The sequence below is a fragment of the Sander vitreus genome, chromosome 6, assembly GCF_031162955.1.
Source record: "Sander vitreus isolate 19-12246 chromosome 6, sanVit1, whole genome shotgun sequence".
In the NCBI taxonomy this organism is placed as follows: Eukaryota; Metazoa; Chordata; class Actinopteri; order Perciformes; family Percidae; genus Sander; species Sander vitreus.
In genome coordinates, this window is record NC_135860.1 from 1,673,054 (window position 1) to 1,693,775 (window position 20,722).

At 43.5% G+C, this 20,722-nt stretch overlaps 1 protein-coding gene across 1 annotated transcript in view; it reads left to right on the forward strand.

Annotated features, from left to right (window-relative positions):
• Positions 1-1,949: 1,949 nt before the first annotated feature.
• The window catches only part of LOC144519115 (neural-cadherin), a 106,316-nt gene continuing 87,543 nt past the window's right edge, over positions 1,950-20,722 (forward strand). The window contains 6 exon segments of the mRNA XM_078252024.1: positions 1,950-2,133; positions 8,405-8,630; positions 12,183-12,387; positions 17,029-17,140; positions 18,097-18,346; positions 19,077-19,219. Of these exon segments, the coding sequence (XP_078108150.1) occupies positions 1,980-2,133; positions 8,405-8,630; positions 12,183-12,387; positions 17,029-17,140; positions 18,097-18,346; positions 19,077-19,219 (1,090 nt within the window). The 5' untranslated portion in view covers positions 1,950-1,979.

The window sequence follows — 20,722 nt, forward strand, 5'->3', positions numbered from 1 at the left end:
TCTCTTCTCTTCCCCTCTCCTATTCTTTTTTCGTCTTCTCCAACACGCCTCTCATCCCCATCCTCTCTTTTCCTCCTCCCCTTCTCTTTTTCCTCCTCCTCCTTCTCTCATTCCCTCTCCTGCTCTCAGATAGTTGACAGACCTTCAGAGACGATATAAAAAGGCACCTCCTTATCTGTCTCCTCCTCATCCCCCTCTCTTCTTCCTTCGTCTCCCTGAAGTGAAGTTGTATCTCTTGTTCGGGCTGTTGTCTCTCTTCACTGCCATGAAACAAAACAGAAGCCAAAACAGCGAGCGAGCGCCAAAGCCCCTTCCAAACCGAACAAATCCCTCCTCAGAACCAGACGACACGTAAAAAAGACGTAAAGAAAGAAGTAGACTCGTAGATGCAGACAAACGTGCGTGCGTGTGTATTTTTGACTGGGCGAATGCGAGTTCCTGCTGTGTGCATGTTTCCGTGTGATCTTCTGAAAAGTTTTGTTGTTTTATTTTGGAGGAGCCGCTTGCTTTCCTCTCTCTCTCCCCCCCCCCCCCTCCCTGTCACTCTTTCACTCTTTTCGAGCAGCATGGCGGCGATGAAAGATGTGAAAACACGACAGATGTTTTACAGAAATGTCACTTTGTCCCCTTTGGCTGAAAGCGACTCAGCTTTCATGCCACAGTCTGAACAAGTGGAGCTAGCTTAGCTAACAAGTTGCGTCACTACAAAGCTGAGACAGACAACAATAGCAGCCGGTCACAAAGCAAGCTAACGAAACAAAGCAGAAACTAAAATACACAAACAACAGTTGCTTCCAGATTTTGTAAAGCTGCCTGCCTAATAATAAATACATTTAAACAATACCTTGATGCACACAATATTGACTTAAAATAGGAATTTAAAAGCTAATGTTACCAACGTGAGAAAGGTAACAGAGCGTTTTCCGTCCTCATATATAAACCTGAGAACGTAACGGTCGCGGTTTTAAACACATTAACGTTATGAAACAATTGCAGTTTGGTTAGGTTTGGCACAAAAACCACTTAGTTCATTTTAGAAAGAAATTGTGGTGTGACGTTACTTGACTTCTGGTTACACATGTGACGCAGAACTAGGCATAGCTCTGTTTGTTCTGTTTGTTCCGTAAAGCTGAAACATAGTAAATGTAAATATGAGTCGTAATTGCTGCTTGAATAAACGACCTATGGGAGCGTTTTTCGGGGGGGGACAGTCTCGGCATGAAAGATTAATTAAAACCTGACTGATTGAACTAAATTCCTTTAGACCTCGCTCTGTTTTTCTCTCGTAGATGCCGTTAGATGGCCAAGGCGACTTGTTTTGTTTCTGTTAGCAACCTCTACTTCTTTTACTCTGTTTACTGGCGGCTTTAAGCTATGCGTAGCCTATTGCGCCAACTTCTGACCAAACTACGCTGAAGCCCAGTTTATTCGCTGAAAACCAGTTGATGGAAACACGTCTAATTCACATTTTACTTTTTGTGACATTTCATAGTTGTCTAATATAATTTACTTGGCAATTTAATGGAAACATGACTACTGTTCAACAGTTTTTCTGTCCTTGGTTTCACTTCAGTCCTTGGGTTTTTTAAGTCACGTGGCAGACTGGTCACATAATCGATATACAGTGGATGTTTCAGTCTGTGTTTGCAAGCAGGGGCTATAAAGTTGGCGGATAAAACACATTTTTGCAGCTGCGACGGATAAAAAACAATCAACAGCAGCAGACTTCCTGTTTCCCTTCTCTTATTTAGTGGCTCTAATCAGCTCCTCTTGCAGGACACAAAACCTTCTCCCAGGTGTTAAACTTTAATGTTTTGTTATTTTTCTTTCCTTTAATGTTAAAGTGAATCAATAAGTGTGCTTATTTGTCAAAGCAACTGTCACTACTGTAATTTCCGGCAAAAATCAGCATCCTTATATCGCCTTTTTATCTCTCTCCTCCAGGTGACGAGTGGTACCTGTGCAGGTTAACTCTGAGCATGCCCAGCCAGGCCGAGCTGCAGTGGGCCATGTTTCCCTCGCCGTACCTCGGCGCTGTGGGTCCTGACGCCTCGCCCGGCTCTGTAGTGTACCGACTGTCAGCGCGGCAACGAGACGGGATGCTCGGACAAACCCAGTTCCTCCTACTAGACAGTGAGTAGACTTTTTCATTTGATCTTTCATGTTCTACTTCTCTTCTTTATTATATTTAGGAACCAAAGACTGTAGGAAATATGGATGTAGTATTAAGTGACGTCACCAATAGGTTTCTAAAAAGCCAAAACAAAGCCCAAAGTGGGAGGCTCCCGGTGGCTCTGGCCGTCGCCAACTTGGTAGTCTGGATCTATGACAGAGCCACCGTCGCTGCGTTCACTGCTTAACGCCGCCCAAGACGATTGTGACTGGTTTAAAGACGTGCAAACAACCCGGAGCGTTTTTTTCTCCTATCCCAGATTGTATGCTCCTGTTGCCAGACCTTCCTTCGCAGCGCTGTGATGATAGAGCTGGCAATGCGAGACATAGGCTTCAAGTAATGCGTTTGTGTCCAAACAACAGCAGACCGAACCATCATGTTTAGGCAAAGATACTGATGGCCGCGACTGTTGGTTTAAAACAACAATGGAGGAAGTGATAGACAGATGGTTCATCCAATCACCTGCCATGTGTTTTTTTCCAAACAGTTTCCAATGACGGCTTCTCGAATGTTTTTATTTAACAAATAGGTAAGTAGCTTTGGTAGGATCTATAAAAATCACAAGTAACACCCCTGAATTCCATACCGGTATGATTTTTTAAGACCCTTTGGTGGTAAAAATGAAAGTTCAAGATGCATAAAAACAGGATCCTTTCATCTGATATTTGCAGAAAATGCAAAAATGTGTTACCACAACCTTTTTATTCCACTAATATTTTCCCAAAACCTGTTTGTTCTTGCTCTTATCTGCTGCCTGTATCTGTTATTAGGTCCGCTGCTTCTCCGCCAGGCACTCTGTGACCAACCTGTTTTGTTCAAAAGGAGCAATTTATAAATAAAATTTGACTTGTTGAATTTCAATTACCGTCAAGTGGGAGAGGGAGAGAAAAATGCACATAAACTGCATGGAGCCACGCAGCTAATCGCTCCCTGGGGCGAAGAAAGCTCCCAGATTCGGGAATAATAGGAAAGTCTCTGGAGAGGCAGTGAGTGGGAGGGTGGGCGGATGGGCGCCGGTGGCTGTGGATTTTTAATTTTTTATATTTCTTTCTACAGAAGAAGAGGAGAAAGAAGGAGAGATATTTTGAGAGCTAATTTCCAATGCTTTCATATATTAAGAGCTTCTGACTTCCCTTTGGCAGAATGTGACTACATGTGTACCGACGAATAATCCAATAATTTACATTAAAAATGGTTTTTAATATCATGCCAATATGGGAATATATTCATGCAGTGTGTGTATGTGAAGCCAATTAGTAGCATTAACGGGATTTTACTCACTTTAAGGATGTTAAATTTACATCGGAGGGAAACTGCTTTTTTTAAAAAAAATTCTGTGCATTCATTACGTTTGTTGGGCTACAAAATAGTTCTCTGCTTGTATATTAATTAACACTAAAGGAAGAACACAATTGCATTACCCACAATGCACTGCTAATCTGAGTGTACGTACGATATACCCTACATTTTAGAATATACAACCTGTTACTATTCTCCTGAGTGCTTTCAGGGACGTATTAGAAGTATTTTTGTTTCGGTTTGTTTACATGATGCTGGGCGCACCCGCCTCCGTCGCACAAACAACGGGCACATCTCCTGACGCAAGTCACGCAAGGATGTGTTTTCAGTGAGTGTCCGAAATCTCGTTTGGTTGTTCCCTATATACTATTTAATAAACAATATATAGAGAAGAGTGAGTGAGTGAATGAGGGAACGGTTCCGAACACAGCTATTATATCATCCATCAATTGACGGTTAAGGCCCCAACCTTAGTTTCTGTTAGCATTTCAGGACAAAACATATGCAGTGTACGATGATAATGGTGGCAGCAACAAGCTCTCCAAACCATACCACGATATTGGCCGTTTGTTCCTACCCCTCTAATACGGCCCACAGGAACCAGAGCATGTAACGGTCGCGGTGACTTGGTAAAACGGTCACAGTTTGGTTAGGTTAAGGCACAAAGACTACTTAGTTAAGTTTAGAAAAAGATGGTGGTTTGGGTTAAAAACAGACGCACGTGACGCAGAACGTTTGTTTGTTCCGTAAAGCCCCACTAGAGGGCGCTGCCACGTTAAACGTACTGTAAATATGAGTCGTAATTGCTGCTTGTACAGTACTAACAAAGTCTGGGAGTGTCGGGGAGGACAGTGTCAGTGGTAGCCTGACAAGCCAGACCCACATCAAGATGTTGGGTCTGGGAACTCACCATTGGCGGGGCTCAATCCGAGGGGCGGGATAAACAGTTGTCTTTCAAATTCCCTCTGCACGCAATAGCCAACTAGAGCAACGCTAGTTGATAGGTTAAACTTTTGCCGTATCTGGTCGGCAAAACTCCGAACACATCTTCCTTTTTTAAAGGTCCCATGACATGGTGCTCTTTGGATGCTTTTATATAGGCCTTAGTGGTCCCCTAATACTGTATCTGAAGTCTCTTTTATATAGACCTTAGTGGTCCCCTAATACTGTATCTGAAGTCTCTTTTATATAGACCTTAGTGGTCCCCTAATACTGTATCTGAAGTCTCTTTTATATAGACCTTAGCGGTCCCCTAATACTGTATCTGAAGTCTCTTTTATATAGACCTCAGTGGTCCCCTAATACTGTATCTGAAGTCTCTTTTATATAGGCCTTAGTGGTCCCCTAATACTGTATCTGAAGTCTCTTTTATATAGGCCTTAGTGGTCCCCTAATACTGTATCTGAAGTCTCTTTTATATAGACCTTAGTGGTCCCCTAATACTGTATCTGGAGTCTCTTTTATATAGACCTTAGTGGTCCCCTAATACTGTATCTGAAGTCTCTTTTATATAGACCTTAGTGGTCCCCTAATACTGTATCTGAAGTCTCTTTTATATAGACCTTAGCGGTCCCCTAATACTGTATCTGAAGTCTCTTTTATATAGACCTTAGTGGTCCCCCTAATACTGCATCTGAAGTCTCTTTCCCGAAATTCAGCCTTGGTGCAGAATTACAGCCACTAGAGCCAGTCCCACAATGAGCTTTCCTTAGGATGTGCCATTTCTGTGTCTGTAGCTATTGAGGAGGAGAGAGGGGGGGGGGCAAGGTGGAGGGTGGGGGGGTGTGGCCTTGACCAACTGCCACTTTGCTCGTTTGAAAGCCATGATGTCTCTCTCGCTCTCATGGGGGGGCCAAATTCTCTGGGCGGGCAAAGCAGAGAAAGGGGAGGTAACCTTTCCCCTTATGACATCATAAAGGGAGGATTCCAGATCGGCCCATCTGAGCTTTCATTTTCTCAAAGGCAGAGCAGGATACCCAGGGCTTGGTTTACACCTATCACCATTTCTAGCCACTGGGGGACCATAGGCAGGCTGGGGGAAAGCATATTAATGTTACAAAACATTATAAATGCTGTCCTAATGTTAAGCCCGCCTACCGACTCTATACACGATGCGATTGGCCTGACAAGAATTAGTTTTTTCCAGCTCGCAAGCCAACAGAGAGTTGCTAGACTGACCCTGGCTGCAAACCGCTAGGGTGCGTCTAGATTTCTAGGCTGTCAGTGGCAGAGTTACCACCCAAAATGGATAGTAATTTTGTAGAAACAGTGGCCTTTATTTTCACACAGAAGTAAACAAATGCGGGGCTTCTCATTTCTCGGCTGTGTGTCACTATCTCTGTGAATTGGTTAAAAACTTGAGCTGACTTTTAAATGTTTCCTGCTGACTCTTTTTAAAGTGGATCTTGATCAAAAGTGTCCACGGGCGAGCAGACAGTAAGACTGACCTGTAAGAGCCCTAATAATGAAACCCCACCTGCAGAAACAAACGGGAAGTCTTCGAGCTAGACTCAGATGAACTCACGTCAACAAATTCTCTCCACAAATAGAGAGGAGGAGATGATTGACGGGTTGGATGCAGCTGCTGCTGGTTCAAAACCCTCTGGTCAACAGCTGGGCTTCCTTTTCTCCTCTCGTCCATCCTTACTCCTTCTTACGTCCTTCCTTACTCTTTCTTACTTCCTCCATCATCTCTGTGCTCTACTCATTTTCTCCTTTTCTGCATTTCTTTTTCCTTCTCCTTCTGTCTGTTCTACCTTTTAGGTATTTTCTGCATCTCCCCTCCTCCTGCTCCTCTCTTAACTCGGGGCGATAAATACGAACCCGCACTCTTCCTCTGAGTCTTCAAAGAGTTTTAGAGTTTTAACACACACACAGACACACACACACACACACACACCGACAGACGTTGCTCCAGAAGGGTCCAGAAGGGTCCTCAGGAAGAAATACACAAACAGCAGCCCTCCAGCTTCTATCTTTTTCATTTAGGTTTTAAACTGGACAGCTGGATGTTTGGGTCCTAAAAAATCCTCACTTTTTGTCGGCTAAACTCAACTGCCACTGCCGCTAATCATACGTATTATACGTATACATTAGGGGTGGTACGGTTCACAAAATCCACGGTTCTGTTCGTATCACGGTTTTAGGGTCACGGTTTTCGGTTCGTACGGTTCTTGTTATTTTTTCTTTTAATCTTTAACACTCTAATATACTTCAGCATATGATATATAGCTAATATTAGCATATTGAATGCATGTTGCACAATACATGCACACAGTGGCAGTTCTATCTATTGTTTTAGTTCCTCTGTCATCATAGGTAACATGAAATCCAAAATGTTCCCACACACCAGACTATATACGACGCTGGAGCATCCTCCAACTCCGGGTAGCCTTCCTCATCTCTCCCACCTGACATCGCTACAGTCTTCCTCATCTCTCCCACCTGACATCTCTACAGTCTTCCTCATCTCTCCCACCTGACATCGCTACAGTCTTCCTCATCTCTCCCACCTGACATCTCTACAGTCTTCCTCATCTCTCCCACCTGACATCTCTACAGCCTTCCTCATCTCTCCCACCTGACATCTCTACAGTCTTCTTCATCTCTCCCACCTGACATCTCTACAGCCTTCCTCATCTCTCCCACCTGACATCTCTACACGTGACGTGACCTGCAGCACGCCACACTCCACCTGAGGAGCAGTCGGCGCGGCGGCTCTCAGAATCTGACGAAAATCTTTTAAACTGACCTTTGTCGATCAAAAAAAACAGACGGATTCAGCAACTGTACGGCCTATTTCTCGCTTAAAATGTTTTTCGGTGAACTATTTTCGTAAAATACGAGATCGTATTCAGAACGAGACGCCATTAGAGTCTGTTTTGAAATTCGGGAGCAGCAACAACCACGTGACGCGCTCGTCCAATCAGCTGCCACGTGTTGTGTTCATGTTGCTCATCCCCCTCGTCGTTTCCAGTAAAAAGTTTTAACATAGGTGTATAAAGTGGGCACTACGGCAGGAAGTGGTTAGTGCACGTTAACAGTGGACTGACGAACCATGTGACGCACTCACGCTCTGAACCGAGACAAGTGAACCGAGACAAGTGAACCGAGACAAGTGAACCGAGACAAGTGAACCGAGTGAACCGAGACAAGTGAACCGAGACAAATGAACCGAGTGAACCGAGACAAGTGAACCGAGACAAGTGAACCGAGACAAGTGAACCGAGACAAATGAACCGGGCGGTTCGGATGTTTTTTCATGAACCGTACCACCCCTTGTATACATACATACCTGTTAGCCTGACATTTTCAGACTCAGATTCTAGTCAGAATCTGAGTCTGATGCTGCTCCACTGGGCTGTGATTATGGGGCGTTTCAACCCAACCAGGAAATAAAATGCCTCTGCACTCAATTGGATAGACCTCCAACCAATCAGAGCCCCCCATCTTCTTAGCGCCCATCGGGGCCAGCTGATAAATTAAACTTTTGCCAAATCCCGTAGGAAGGACAAAAACATCTCTCCGATCGACAAATGCCTTGATCGCGGTTCTCTGTTCCTCTTTTAAAATGAATGCGCTGTCGATATCTTCTATAACAGACGGGTCTCAGTTCTCCAGCGGCAGCCATCTTTGTTGTAAACAACCCAAGCTCTCTTTGGTGACGTGGTTGATCACGTTACTGTTGATCATCTGTCCATCATCGTATAAAGCCCGCCCTGACAATTTGATTGGTCCGAACAGCTCTTGTTCGAGCGTAGTTGCTCCACAACGGATTAAGTCCAGACCCGACTTCCAGACCTCAAATGTTGTGGGCGGGGCTAAGTTCGGCTGGCATCCAGGCTACGTACCTGTTGCAGTCACTCTACAATGTCTGTTTTAAACTGTATCAGTATGTCAAACAACATTCTTTCTTCCGTCTCGTCCATGCAGGTGGGGAGGAGTGCTTCGAGGTGGACCGTCGGTCCGGTGAGATTAGGACCACGGGACGACCTCTGACCCCCAGTAAGGAGTACCTTCTGCGGGTGCAGGCGATGGACGGGAGTGGTCGCAAAGGCACGCCGGCCACAGTGGCCATCCTGGCCGGCTACCGGCCGCCGCAGTTCACCAACGCCACCTACAGCCTGGACGTACCGGAGAGCACGCCTGTCGGACAACCGTGAGTCCCTGCAGTAGTCCGATAAGCAGTTTGATGATGTGTGGCGTTACTGTAGTTATTCTGAACGCCCCCCGCGCCCCCTTTCCTGACCTATTTCTGCCTAAAAAAACAAACAAAAAAAGCATAAAATGCTGAAAAAAAGAAAACGGAAGCAGAAGGAGATTTTTTATGTTTGCCGTTATATTTTGTGGCTTTAGCAGATATACTGGGGCAGGTTCAGCAGAGAAGAAAAGAAAAGAAGTGACCGAAGGACAAAGAATAAAGCTTGAAGTGACACGAAAACACGAGCCAACCTCCGCTCGTTCAACAGACGGAGAGAATTTAAAGCGAATGAATGAATTCACGAAAAATGAATCAAGATTCAAGATGTTTATTGTCAGAATTTGTCACACCAGTTATATGAGTACAAATGGGTGAAAAGCTCATGCTATAGATTCAAATCACACTAATAGTAGTACTTGTAGTTTTATACGTGTTTTTATCTGCTCTGTGTGTGTGTTTATGGGCACAAGTGTCTGTTTGTGTCTATGTCTTCCACCATATTTACAGAAACATCATTTACATTCCACCGCCTCAAATACTGAGTGTGGAAATGGCATTTGCATATGTGTGTGTGTGTGTGTGTGTGTGTGTGTATGTGTGTATGTGTGCGTGTGCGTGCACGTGTGTGTGTGTGTGCGTGTGTGTGTGTGTGTGTGTGTGTGTGCGTGCGTGTGTCCACGGCCGGCTCCTTAGCTTTGCATGTCATGTGATGCATGAAAAGATGAGCCCTGTTGAGCGAGACAAAAGAAAAGAGGAGGAAGATGGAGGAAGAGGTGGAGGGGGTGAGGAGAGAGAGAGGGAGAAAGGGATAGAAGAATGGAGGAGAGGGAGGAGATGAGGAGAAGGACAGGAGGGGGGGATGGAGGAAGAGGACCCAGATGTTTGAGTGTGGCCTGAGGCGGAGAATTTGAAAGTGTGGCAAATTCAAATATTTATTAAAAGCGAGGTCTGGATAAACATGAAGGGGAGTGTGTGTGTGTGTGTGTGTGTGTGTGTGTGTGTGTGTCTGTGTGTGTGTGTTCCTCAGGGCTGCTGGCGCAAAGCACATTGTATTAATATCCAAGTATCCATGCCACCCCACAGCAGTGTGTCTGTGTGTGTTTCTGCCTCCATTGTGTCCCTTCATACTGTATGTGTTAATGTCCTGTGTGTGTGTGTGTGTGTGTGTGTGTGTGTGTGTGTGTGTGTGTGTGTGTGTGTGTGTGTGTGTGTGTTTTAGTCTAATTGATTAACCAGGTTGTGATGGTTTCCGTGAAGGCTGCAGCCCTGCGTCACGGCTCCTCTTCACTTTATAAGCCTGTTTGGAAACAGGAATGTGGAGCAGCGTTCTGCCGTCCTGTGGTCACATCTTTGGCCTTTTTGTTTCAGTCAGCGTTCTTGTCCGTCATCGTCGCCTCGTTGTGTCATCAGTCACAGCCATAGACTGTAAAAATAATGTACGAAGCATCCAGATCTGAAAAGTGAAGCCAATGCTAAAGCTCCTTAAAGCTGCGTTCTCTCTAATCTTCCAGCAGGAGGCGACTCTACCGGCTCCAAACAGAAGTCTGTTTCTATAAAAGCCTATGGGAAAATGAGCCTACTTTTCACTTGATTCATTACCTCAGTTAACATTTTCATAATGAGTTTATGGTTTCAATCGCTAGTTTCAAGTCTGATTCAATGCAGCACGATATTCATTTTCCAGACAGGAAAAATCTAAATGGCAACGCTCGTATCGCAAAACTCGAGGCTTCTAAACATCATCCACAAACCAATGGGTATAGCCTAACGTCACGGATACTACGTCTGCTATTTTTTTATTTATCTATGGGGTAACATCCCAACTACTGTCCTAATTCAAAGTCCATATTTAGCTAAAACTGGTCCAAAAGACCTAAAGCCCAATGTAAATGACATAGGCTGTGTCTCAAACCGCCTACTTGCACACAGCTTCAAATACTTAGTTTTAAGTATATAGTGTAGATAACGCAAAAAGTCAGTGCACTGAAAGTACCCGGATGACCTTATAAAAACGGACCAAAAGTTCAGTGTGGAACGATGGACCCTGCTCGCACTAAACGGGCGCCATCTTGACTACGAACCGGAAGGGGAGGCTGATTGGACGAACGCGTCATGTGGTTCTGGCTACTCCCGAATTTCAAAACTGACCATAATGGTGGCTCGTTCGGAATACGATCTCGTATTTTACGAAAATAGTTTAAGCAAGAAATAGGCCGTACAGTTGCTAAATCTGTCTGTTTTTTTGATCGACAAAGGTCAGTTTAAAAGTTTTTTGTCAGATTTTTGAGGTGGCGAGCTGAGGGACCGCTACTCATTTGCATACAGGACAGCCCGTATTTTTGGCAGTCTGGAAAATCACGTTCACATGTGTTGCGTTCGTCCCGCTCGTCATTTCCGGTAAGTGTTTTAACATAAGTGTTCCTTTTGGGACAATACTAACCATCCAAAGTGGGCACTATGGCAGTAAGTGGTCAGTGCACATTAGCGGTGGACTGACGAAGTATGAGGAATGAGACACAGCCATTACATTTTTCTTTGTCATGCATTATTTTTTAATGTTGTTTCCTGTTTAACCGGAAGTTTATTTTGAAAGGTCACTATGTACATGTAAGAAGCGGGACGTTGACAAAAACGAAAGGAGGTAAACGGTTACGACACCTGTTGAAAATGACAGAAAAAAAGTGTTAAAATGAACGGAAAGAACAATATAAAATGGAGTTTAGCTACAGTCGAAAATGGGCTACAAGGTATGTTTAGTGCCTTTGTTTGTGTTTAAGTAAATTTGAGTTCAATGGTTCTTGATAATGCTAACGTTAATGCATTATCTTGTTTTCTGTCTGTTCAATGTCTGGTTAGCTAGCTCTTACATTGGTTACGTTTTATATGCTTTTGACGCTTTTTAAAAGTTTTTGTCACTTTTTTTAACATTTCTTTTAATTCATGGTCAATACACCTAATTTATATGACATTATACTTAATTTTTGAGTTAAAAAAGAAGCAGAAATTATGAATTATTTCGACTAATAGTTCAGATCACAGACTGGTCCATGTCAAAGTTTAGTCAGGAGGCTGTTTTGAAACCATTTAAACTATTATTGTTGGGCAATTTGGTTGAAAGAAACCAATATTTCTGATATAAAAAGAACATTTCAAATGGGTCAAATTTGACCTGAGGAAAACACAAGGGTTAATAGAGAGGCGAAGTCACTCCTCTTCCGGTGGACCTCATGGGACCTTAATTCAGAAAAAATATGAACGAGAGTCAATGGAGAGAGAATAATTATGCCAAATTCAGCTCTGACCGTAGTTACAGTTTGAGAAACAGTTTCCAGTTTTTTTGGTATGGCGCACAACTATGTGGGTTAAAATGTATTACATTGAAATACAGATGGATATCAGTTTGTGAGGGGCCAGGTTTGGCACATCTGATCTAAGTCTTGCCTCTCTCTTTGTGTGTGTGTGTGTGTGTGTGTGTGTGTGTGTGTGTGTGTGTGTGTGTGTGTCTTGCAGTGTCTCGGTGGTTCAGGCCATCTCCTTCCAGAAGAAGAGTCTGTCCTACATGCTGCTGGTGAATCCTGGGAATCTGTTCAGCATCAACCAGGAGAGTGGAGCACTCAGCCTCACCAGGACGGTGGACTACGAGAGCGGACACAACCTCCACACCCTGCAGGTCCGCGCCTCCGAACCCGACACCGGCCTCAGCGGCGTGGCAGAGGTACACACACACACACACACACACACACACACACACACACACACACACACAAACAAACCGAGGGTCTCACATTGTCAGCTCTTTCTCCTTACACTGCTGTGGTGTAAGGTCTGGCTAAACCACACGCTCTGGGTTGTTTGCATTTCTTTAAACCAATCACAATGGTCTCGGGCGGCGCTAAGCTCCGGACGAGGCGACGGTGGCTCTGCTAAATAGTCTCAGGAAGGAACTTGTTTTGGTGGAACATTTGCACCCCACAAAAGAGAACGCCACATACAATATTACATGAAGTTAACTGTTGACACAATACAGTAACGTGAGCTGATTAAATTATCTGGGTACATGGTTATGCTGCGTTCCAGGCAACCCGTAACTCGTGCTTTCACGACCTTCTACCCGTGAAAGTGCCCTGGAACGACAGTCAAACCCGTAATTTACTAGCTGTGAACTCGTACCAGTTCGTTGTACTCCCAGTTACAGTTTTTGACGTCTCACACACATGAACAACAATGGCGACCCCCTGTTGATGCTGTACAGACGCCGGGGATTAACGGTGAGAAATAGAAATAAATAGACATAAATAGGCAACGTAAAGTCATTCCGCACATTGTAATCAAAACAATACACATACGATTGTGTACTACTCAGTCCTTCCAGAAAAATGCGGCGTTTTTTTGTGATTGTTTTGGGCAAAAATCCTCGATTATGCGTCACGTTTTCTTAAAAAATGCGATGGAATATGCGGGATATTTATGCAATTTTATGCGATGAAATTGCGGGAACTTGCAAAAACTGTGGTGTCATCGTGGCTTCACCGCGGGGTCTGCAGCTTTTAGATGACGTTCACGTCGTAATTACAGTCATTTCGTAACGTTCCCATGGCAACAGGGGAAAATGGCTGCTCTTGTGTGAAGTAAACGCAACATTTTTCATCTTTCTGCTAAGATATACGGGACTTTTTTTGCGACGAAAATGCGGGGATTATGAAATCATGCAAGCCCCGCATATTTTGCGCGGAAATCGGCAATTTATGCGGCGAAAGTGCGCCGTATTTTAAAAAAATATGCGGACTTTGGCTGATTATGCGTTGAATTATGCGATCGCATAATTGCGTTTTTCTGGAGGGACTGACTACTACAGGTTATGTTTATTAAATGAAGCCCAAAATATTTCGCCGACTAGAAACCGATAATATCAGCTAGCGTTAGCTAACGTCAACGTTAGGTAGCCGCTAGCTAACGCTAGCTAGAAGGGTTTGTCGTGACTTTGCCTGGAATGCTACCAAGTCGTGAGTTGTGACTTGAAGTCGTAACGTACGGGCTAAAAATTGTCTGGAACGCAGCATCTGACCTCATTATCTCTTACCAGTGTATCTCCGTGTGTACTTCGTCCACAGCAATCCCACCAATCAGTCCCAAAACGTCCCAGTTAGAGAGGAAACGCCCTAAACATATTCTTTGTAAAGAACCAAGCAGACTTGCCTTGTTGCACCATCCAAATGTTCTTCAAAACTTTTCAGACATTTTCAGCGTGTAACTCGCTAGCTCAAGGGTTGTTGTTGTTTCCCGAAAACGAACGGCGTTAGACAGCGGCAACACACATCGCCGCAGCTGAGAAAAAGACCTTGCGTTTTCACTTTTTCTAACGACTGCCGCCATGAGTGTGAACGCAGCCTTAATCACTTCCATACTGAAGTGTAGCCGGGTTCAGCTGTGTTTTTCTGAGATGGTATAGTATTTCTTTATACGTTGCAGGAATTCATCATTCCTGCCGACTCTTCGGAAGTTGCCGGCACTTTAATCGCTTACGCGTCAATCACGGTATGAGTCCGTTTTCAAGCAGCTGGGTCAGGAAGGTCAGCGCTGAGCTGCACGTCCGCCGCTCCCCCGATAAACAGGATAAATCTGTTTGATTCATCACACTCAAAGAAGACATTGACCCTCTGGACTGTTGCACATGCCGCTCTCTGTGGAAAAAAACGTATTAATTATAAATGAGAGAAGGAGAGCGCTGCCACAGAATCAGATGCTGTGATGCAACTGTTTCATGTTGCTGTTTATTCTGCGTTATGCATCAAAAAACTGAACGCACGCACACACACACACACGCACGCACGCACGCATGCACGTACACATTGCTAAGAAGCTAACACTCTGCTAAGTGCAGAAACCTGGCTGCTAAGTCTTGACTCTCATTACTACGGTAAGCTCCAAAGACTTTATATGGCTGATAGCTACATCTGTTCACATTAACACACACACACACACACACACACACACACACACACACACTCGCACGTGCACACACACCTACACACCTACACACCCACATTATTACCTGCTCGTGTCCAGATGGTGTAAACAGACAGAGAATAGCTGCTAAACTACCAGCGTCGCCCAAAGGCCGCTGCTGCTCTATAAGCTCGGCTGGCTAATTCTCTCTAAAGGCCCGGTCTGTGTGTGTGTGTGTGTGTGTGTGTGTGTGTGTGTGTGCGTGATGGCCCTAACCAATTTGGTGCCTGCATAGGCAAGATTGCAGCTCTTTATGTTTTTTCAACATTTTTGTCGTTTTCTTTTGACTTTTTTGGTGCTTTTTAATTAATTTATTTTTTTCCGATATTTTTGTCGCTTATTTTGATGGTTTAGGTGGGGTTTTTTTTCCAACATTGTGGCTTTTTCTGTCTTTTTATTGGGTTTTTGTTGCTCTTTCAAACGTTTTTTTGGTCACTTATCTTACATGTTTTTTCCACCGTTTTTGTCGGGGTTTTTTTCTTATTATCTTTACATTTTCTTTCATCGTTTGGACTGCCCGAGCATTTGCCTCTACTGCCTATACGCCACGGACCGGCGCTGCTTACACAGAACAGTTTAACCCTTGTCAACCATGCAACTTCGAAACTTCGGGTCGAAATTTAAACATTTTGTTGTTCGTTTTCTACACTTTTCTCAAGGTTTTTGTCGATTTTATTAAAAAAACTGTTGTCACTTTCTTTCCCAATTTTTTTGTCACTTTTTTTTTTTAATTATTATTATGTTTTAGTAAATTTTTTAACCATTTTTTTTGTCGCTTTTTCCAATGTTTCTTTTTTTTTTTTTTTTAAATGTCACTTTTTTAAACAAGTTTTTGTCACCTTTGGCGATGTTTTTGATGTTTTTTGTCACTTTTTCCGTACATTTAAAAAAAAAAACATTTGTCGATTTCTTTTTTTTATTTTTATTTTTTCCTGCGTTTTTTTGTAGCTTTTTCTGACATTTGTCACCTTTTTCAGTTCTTTTGTCATAGTTCTGACATAGAACGTTTTTGTAAACGGGTCAAATTTGACCCGGGGACAACAGGAGGGTTAATGAACTCTCAATCAATCGAGGAGAATTAGGAAAACGGAACAGTTAAACCACGATGTGTTATCGTTCAACGCCTTCCCAACACTGAGCATCTCTCGCTCAAGCTGTCAAGTTTGGGGAGAGATTTGAAAGATATTGACGGCGCCGTAACAAAGATGCTCACCGTAATCCAGAGCACAACGCTCCAGTCGTGTAGAAAGCAGCGCCTCACGTGAACATCTTCATGAAGCGTCTGCAGTTTTCTGCTGCCTGCAGCTTTCACTGACATTTTCCAAAACATGAGCTCGTCACACAGTCGTCTCCTGACAGTTAATGAGCGGATGATTAGTCACTTCATTTTCCCCGCCAACCAAGCGGAAAGATTTAAGAATGAAATCTTCCCGTCACAACCAAGACATTTGAGGACGTCATCTTGGGCTTTGTGGAAAGGGTCTTGTTCATGTTGCACAGACATTTTAATTGCATTTTGTGTCTGTTAAGAGGCACAAAGGCACTCTTTAGAACATGCCTCCAAAGCTGCCATTTTAGCTAAGTGAGAGCTCGACTCGTAGCTGCAGCAGCTCCATGTTGCTATCACCGATTTGGCTCGTTTTTTTATTTTATTTTTTATTGAGTACTCGCATATTTATAGCGATAAAAAATTTAAAATTGGCCGGAGTTCTCCTTTAAGTCCACGTTTTTTCAGACCGCTTTTTTCTTACCTTTGTGGCACTTTTCTTTTCGACATTTATGAAGTTTTATTCAATATTTTCAGAAGTTTACAAACTGAGCAGCTTTGAGAGAATTTCACATAACAGGCCTAACAGAAAATGTTCTGTATTTTAACTGTAGCTACACATAACTTCTGTTTTTTTTTTTTGTTTTTTTTATTACGGGGCAAAGTCCGTGCAATGAGCTGCCAGAACTTATTCTGTTATTTTACGGCTTTATTTCTTAGAGTGTAGCAAATAAAAGTGTTTGACGCTGAAACTTTTCTGGGGGATGGCACCAATTGTCCACCCTACAATATCGCCGCAATATCAAGATCGAGGTATTTGGTCAAGAATATCGTGATATTAGAGTTTTTCCATATCGCCCAGCTCTACGGAGAGCGTAGGTATATGTAAGGAGATAACATAGGCACAGGCTAATCATTGATCACTAAAATGGTTAGTTAACTTAGACAGCTAATGTGAGTCGAAACTGCCTGCGAGCTTCTCTTGGTGGGTCGGTACAGACTATCAACAGGATTAAATGACCACGAGGAAATGAATTTGACTCCAATATGAAACAAAAATAACCGCCAGACGCTCCCTGACAGGTTGTCGTCCACGTAACGGATGAAAACGACTGCACGCCGGAGTTCCTCCACTCCATCTACACCAGAGACAACATACCTGAGAGCATCGCGCCGGGAAGCTCCCTGCTGCAAGGTAACACACACACACACACACACACACACACACACACACACACACCCCATCTGTCGTCGCTGCTGGTGACTGGTTGAGATCAAACAGTCCGACTTCAGCGAGTCTTTGCTCTTATTAGGCTGACAGCCAGCGACACACACACACACACACACACACACACACACACACACACATTCAACAGTGTACAGACTGTTATTTCTTCCTCCGCTCTGCTTTCTCTTCTTTCTCTCTCTTACTTACCTTTGTCTTTCACTTCTTCTTTTCACTTTGTTCCTTCCGTTTCCTTTTCCATGTCCTTACTTTCTATCCCTTCTCCTCCTCTTATTTTCCTCCTACCTTTTCCCCTCATCCTCATCTCCCTTTTCCTTTTCTTTTCTCCTTTTGCCCCTCTCTTCCTCTCCTCCTCATATTTTTCTTCCCTCCCTCTCCTCCTTTTTCCCTCTTTTTCCCCCTTACCCATCATGTCCTTTCTCCTCCACCTCTCGCTTCCCTTGTCTTATTTTTGCTCTTCTTTTTCTCCCCCCCTCTCTCTTCCTCTACTCCTCGTCTTACTCCGTCTGCTTCTCCTCCTCATCATCCACCTTTCCCTGTCTCTATCTATTTTCTATCACTTCTCCGCCTCTTATCTTTCTCCCCTTGTCTCTTCTACTGATCTCTCTATCGAGGGTGGAACATTCCTATCAGCAGACAATTTGCCAGATTTCAGTCGTGTGTGCTCTGTAAAGGGGGGGGGGGGGTACATTGATGATGAAGATAGCACATTTTTAGTTGACAGGTTTTGTTGGGTTTTTTTTAAATTTGATTTATGATTATCTTTTCTTGATTTGTTTTTGATTTCTGTGATTGTGATTCGTCTCTGAAAATGGTCCAACAGTGGGCCTTTAAAAGACCAAAACTGACCGTTCTCTTTTCTTCCTACCTCCTCCTCCTCCTCTTCTTCTCCCCCCCCCCTCCAGTCCTGGCCCGGGACGGGGACTCGGGCGTGAACGCGGAGCTCTCGTACTTCGTCCACGGCGGCAACTTTGACATCACGTCGGGGGGCGTGGTCAGCCCCGCCCGTCGCCTGGACTACGAGCGACCCAATCACGCCTACGAGTTCGTGGTGGTCGCCGTGGACGCGGGGACGCCCCCCCGCACGGGCACCGCCTCCGTCCGCATCCGGGTCGCCAACAGCAACGACGAGGCGCCCGTCTTCTCCCAGAGCGCGTAGGATTAATGTCATATTTCTTTCTCCACTTTTTCTTGCAGTTTTCTGTTTCACTTCTCATCACCTTTTCTGGGCTTGAATGTGACTCTACGTACTAATGACATCAGCCTCTCTCTCTCTCTCTCTGTCTCGGTCCTGTCGCTGTCTGTGTCTCTCGCCCACAGAGTCAGACTGCTAATGAAGTTGTTTTTAATTCAGAATCTGTTTTGAATCCCACCGTTCCTCCTCCATCTGTCTGCACTCCCTCTTCACCTCTCCTCTCTCACGTCTCTGTCTGTCTCCTTCACACCTTCTTACTTCGGCTTCACTTAGTGTTTCAAACTTTATTTCCTTTCTTTTTATCTGCCCTTTTTCTGCCCTGTCTTCAGCTTTGTGACACTGTCTTTTTAAAGGTTTTATTTAGCTTAAAGGGCAACTATTATATAGCATTTTCAGGATAATACTTGCATTTTGTGTTTGTACTAGAACATGTTTACATGCTTTAATGTTAGTTAAGAAAAACACCTCTCTGTCTCTCTCCCTCTCTCTCCCTCTATCGCTCTCTGTCTTTCTCGCTCTCTCTCTCTGTGTCTCTCTCTATGTGTCTCTCTCTCTGTCGCTCTCTCTCTGTGTCTCTCTCTCCCTCTCACTCTCTGTCTCTCTCTCTCTCACTCTGTCACTCTCTCTCTCTGTCTCTCTCTCTGTCTCTCTCTCTCTCTCTCTCTCTCTCTCTCTCTCTCTCTCTGTCAGTTATAAGACGTTCCTCAGTGAGGATGCCGGTCCAGACACGCTGGTCGCCATCGTTCACGCCAACGACCCGGACGGTGACGGCGTCTCTTACGCTATCACCGGCGGCAACGAGGACAGCAACTTCCTGCTGGACAACCAGAAGGGTGAGAAAACATGGTCGTAATCAGGCTGTTCTCATGAACCATTCGTGCATATATTTCAAGGCTGGAGATAAAAAATTATATACAAATTATAGACCGGTCTCACTCTTATCTCAATTTTCAAAAATACTTGAAAAACTCTTTGTTGCAAGACTGGACTGCTTTGTGGAAAAACATAATCTATTAATTGATTATCAATATGGATTTAGAGAAAGAAGATCAAAACTTATGGAAAAACGTACAGGTTCAGTTGATGATAAGAAGTTTGCAGTGGGAGTGTTCATAGACCTCAGGAAAGCATTTGATACCATAGACCGTGATATTATGTTGGAAAAAATGGAAAGGTTTGGAATCAGAGGTGTAGGTCTGGAATGGCTGAAGAGCTACATAAAAAATAGGAGACAGTATGTACAAGTGGGAAATGCCATGTCCAAGTTAGTTAACATCACGTGTGGCGTGCCACAGGGTTCGATACTTGGACCAAAATTATTCATTATGTATATAAATGATATTTGTAACGTGTCCATTATATTGAAATATGTCATCTTTGCAGATGATACTAACGTTTTCTGTACAGACGACTGTTTACAAAAGCTAATGGACAGTAGAACTAGGTACATTGAAACTGTGGTTTGATGTAAACAAGTTATCTCTAAATTTGAAAAAAACAAAGTTTATGATTTTTGGAAATCGCAAAACACATTTAACAACTCATGTAAGCTTAAGGATAGAAACTGAAGAGTTAGAGAGAGTTTATGAACACACCATTCTAGGGGTAATAATTGACCCTAAAATCAGTTGGAAATCACAAGTAAACCATGTAAGATCCAAAATGTCCAGAAGCATTGGGGTGTTGAGTAAAGTCAGACACTTCCTAAATTATAGATCTATGAACACTCTCTACAGCACGCTGATACTACCATATTTAACGTACTGTGTTGAGATTTGGGGCAGTGCCTGTAAAACCACTCTACAGACAGTGTGCACAGTTCAGAAAAGAGCTATACGAATTGTGAATAATGTCGGCTTCAATTATCATACTAATTTTTATTTCTTAAGTCAAACACACTGAAATTCATGGACCTGGTGAACCAAAATACTACGTTAGTTCTGTATAAGGCCCGAAATAATCTACTTCCCCCCCAACATTCAAACCATGTTTAGAGAAAGAGAAGGCGGTTTGAAAGATATGATACTAGATAAGTATAGAAATTGAGTAATATTATTATTGTGTGCGAAGGTGGATAATCATATTGATGATGATAAGCATCATTACCATTATGGTTGTCATCATTAATTATATTATTTACCTTAAGGTGGCAGTTGCAATGTATATAAGCACTGACCCTAAATGGATATATGTAGGTATGTATGTATGTATGTATGTCGGTGGGTATGTATGTATGTATGTATGTATGTATGTCGGTGGGTATGTATGTATGTATGTACGTAGGTATGATGTAGGCATGTTTTGATTCAGGTTTTTTTTTGTTTGTTTTTCTTTCC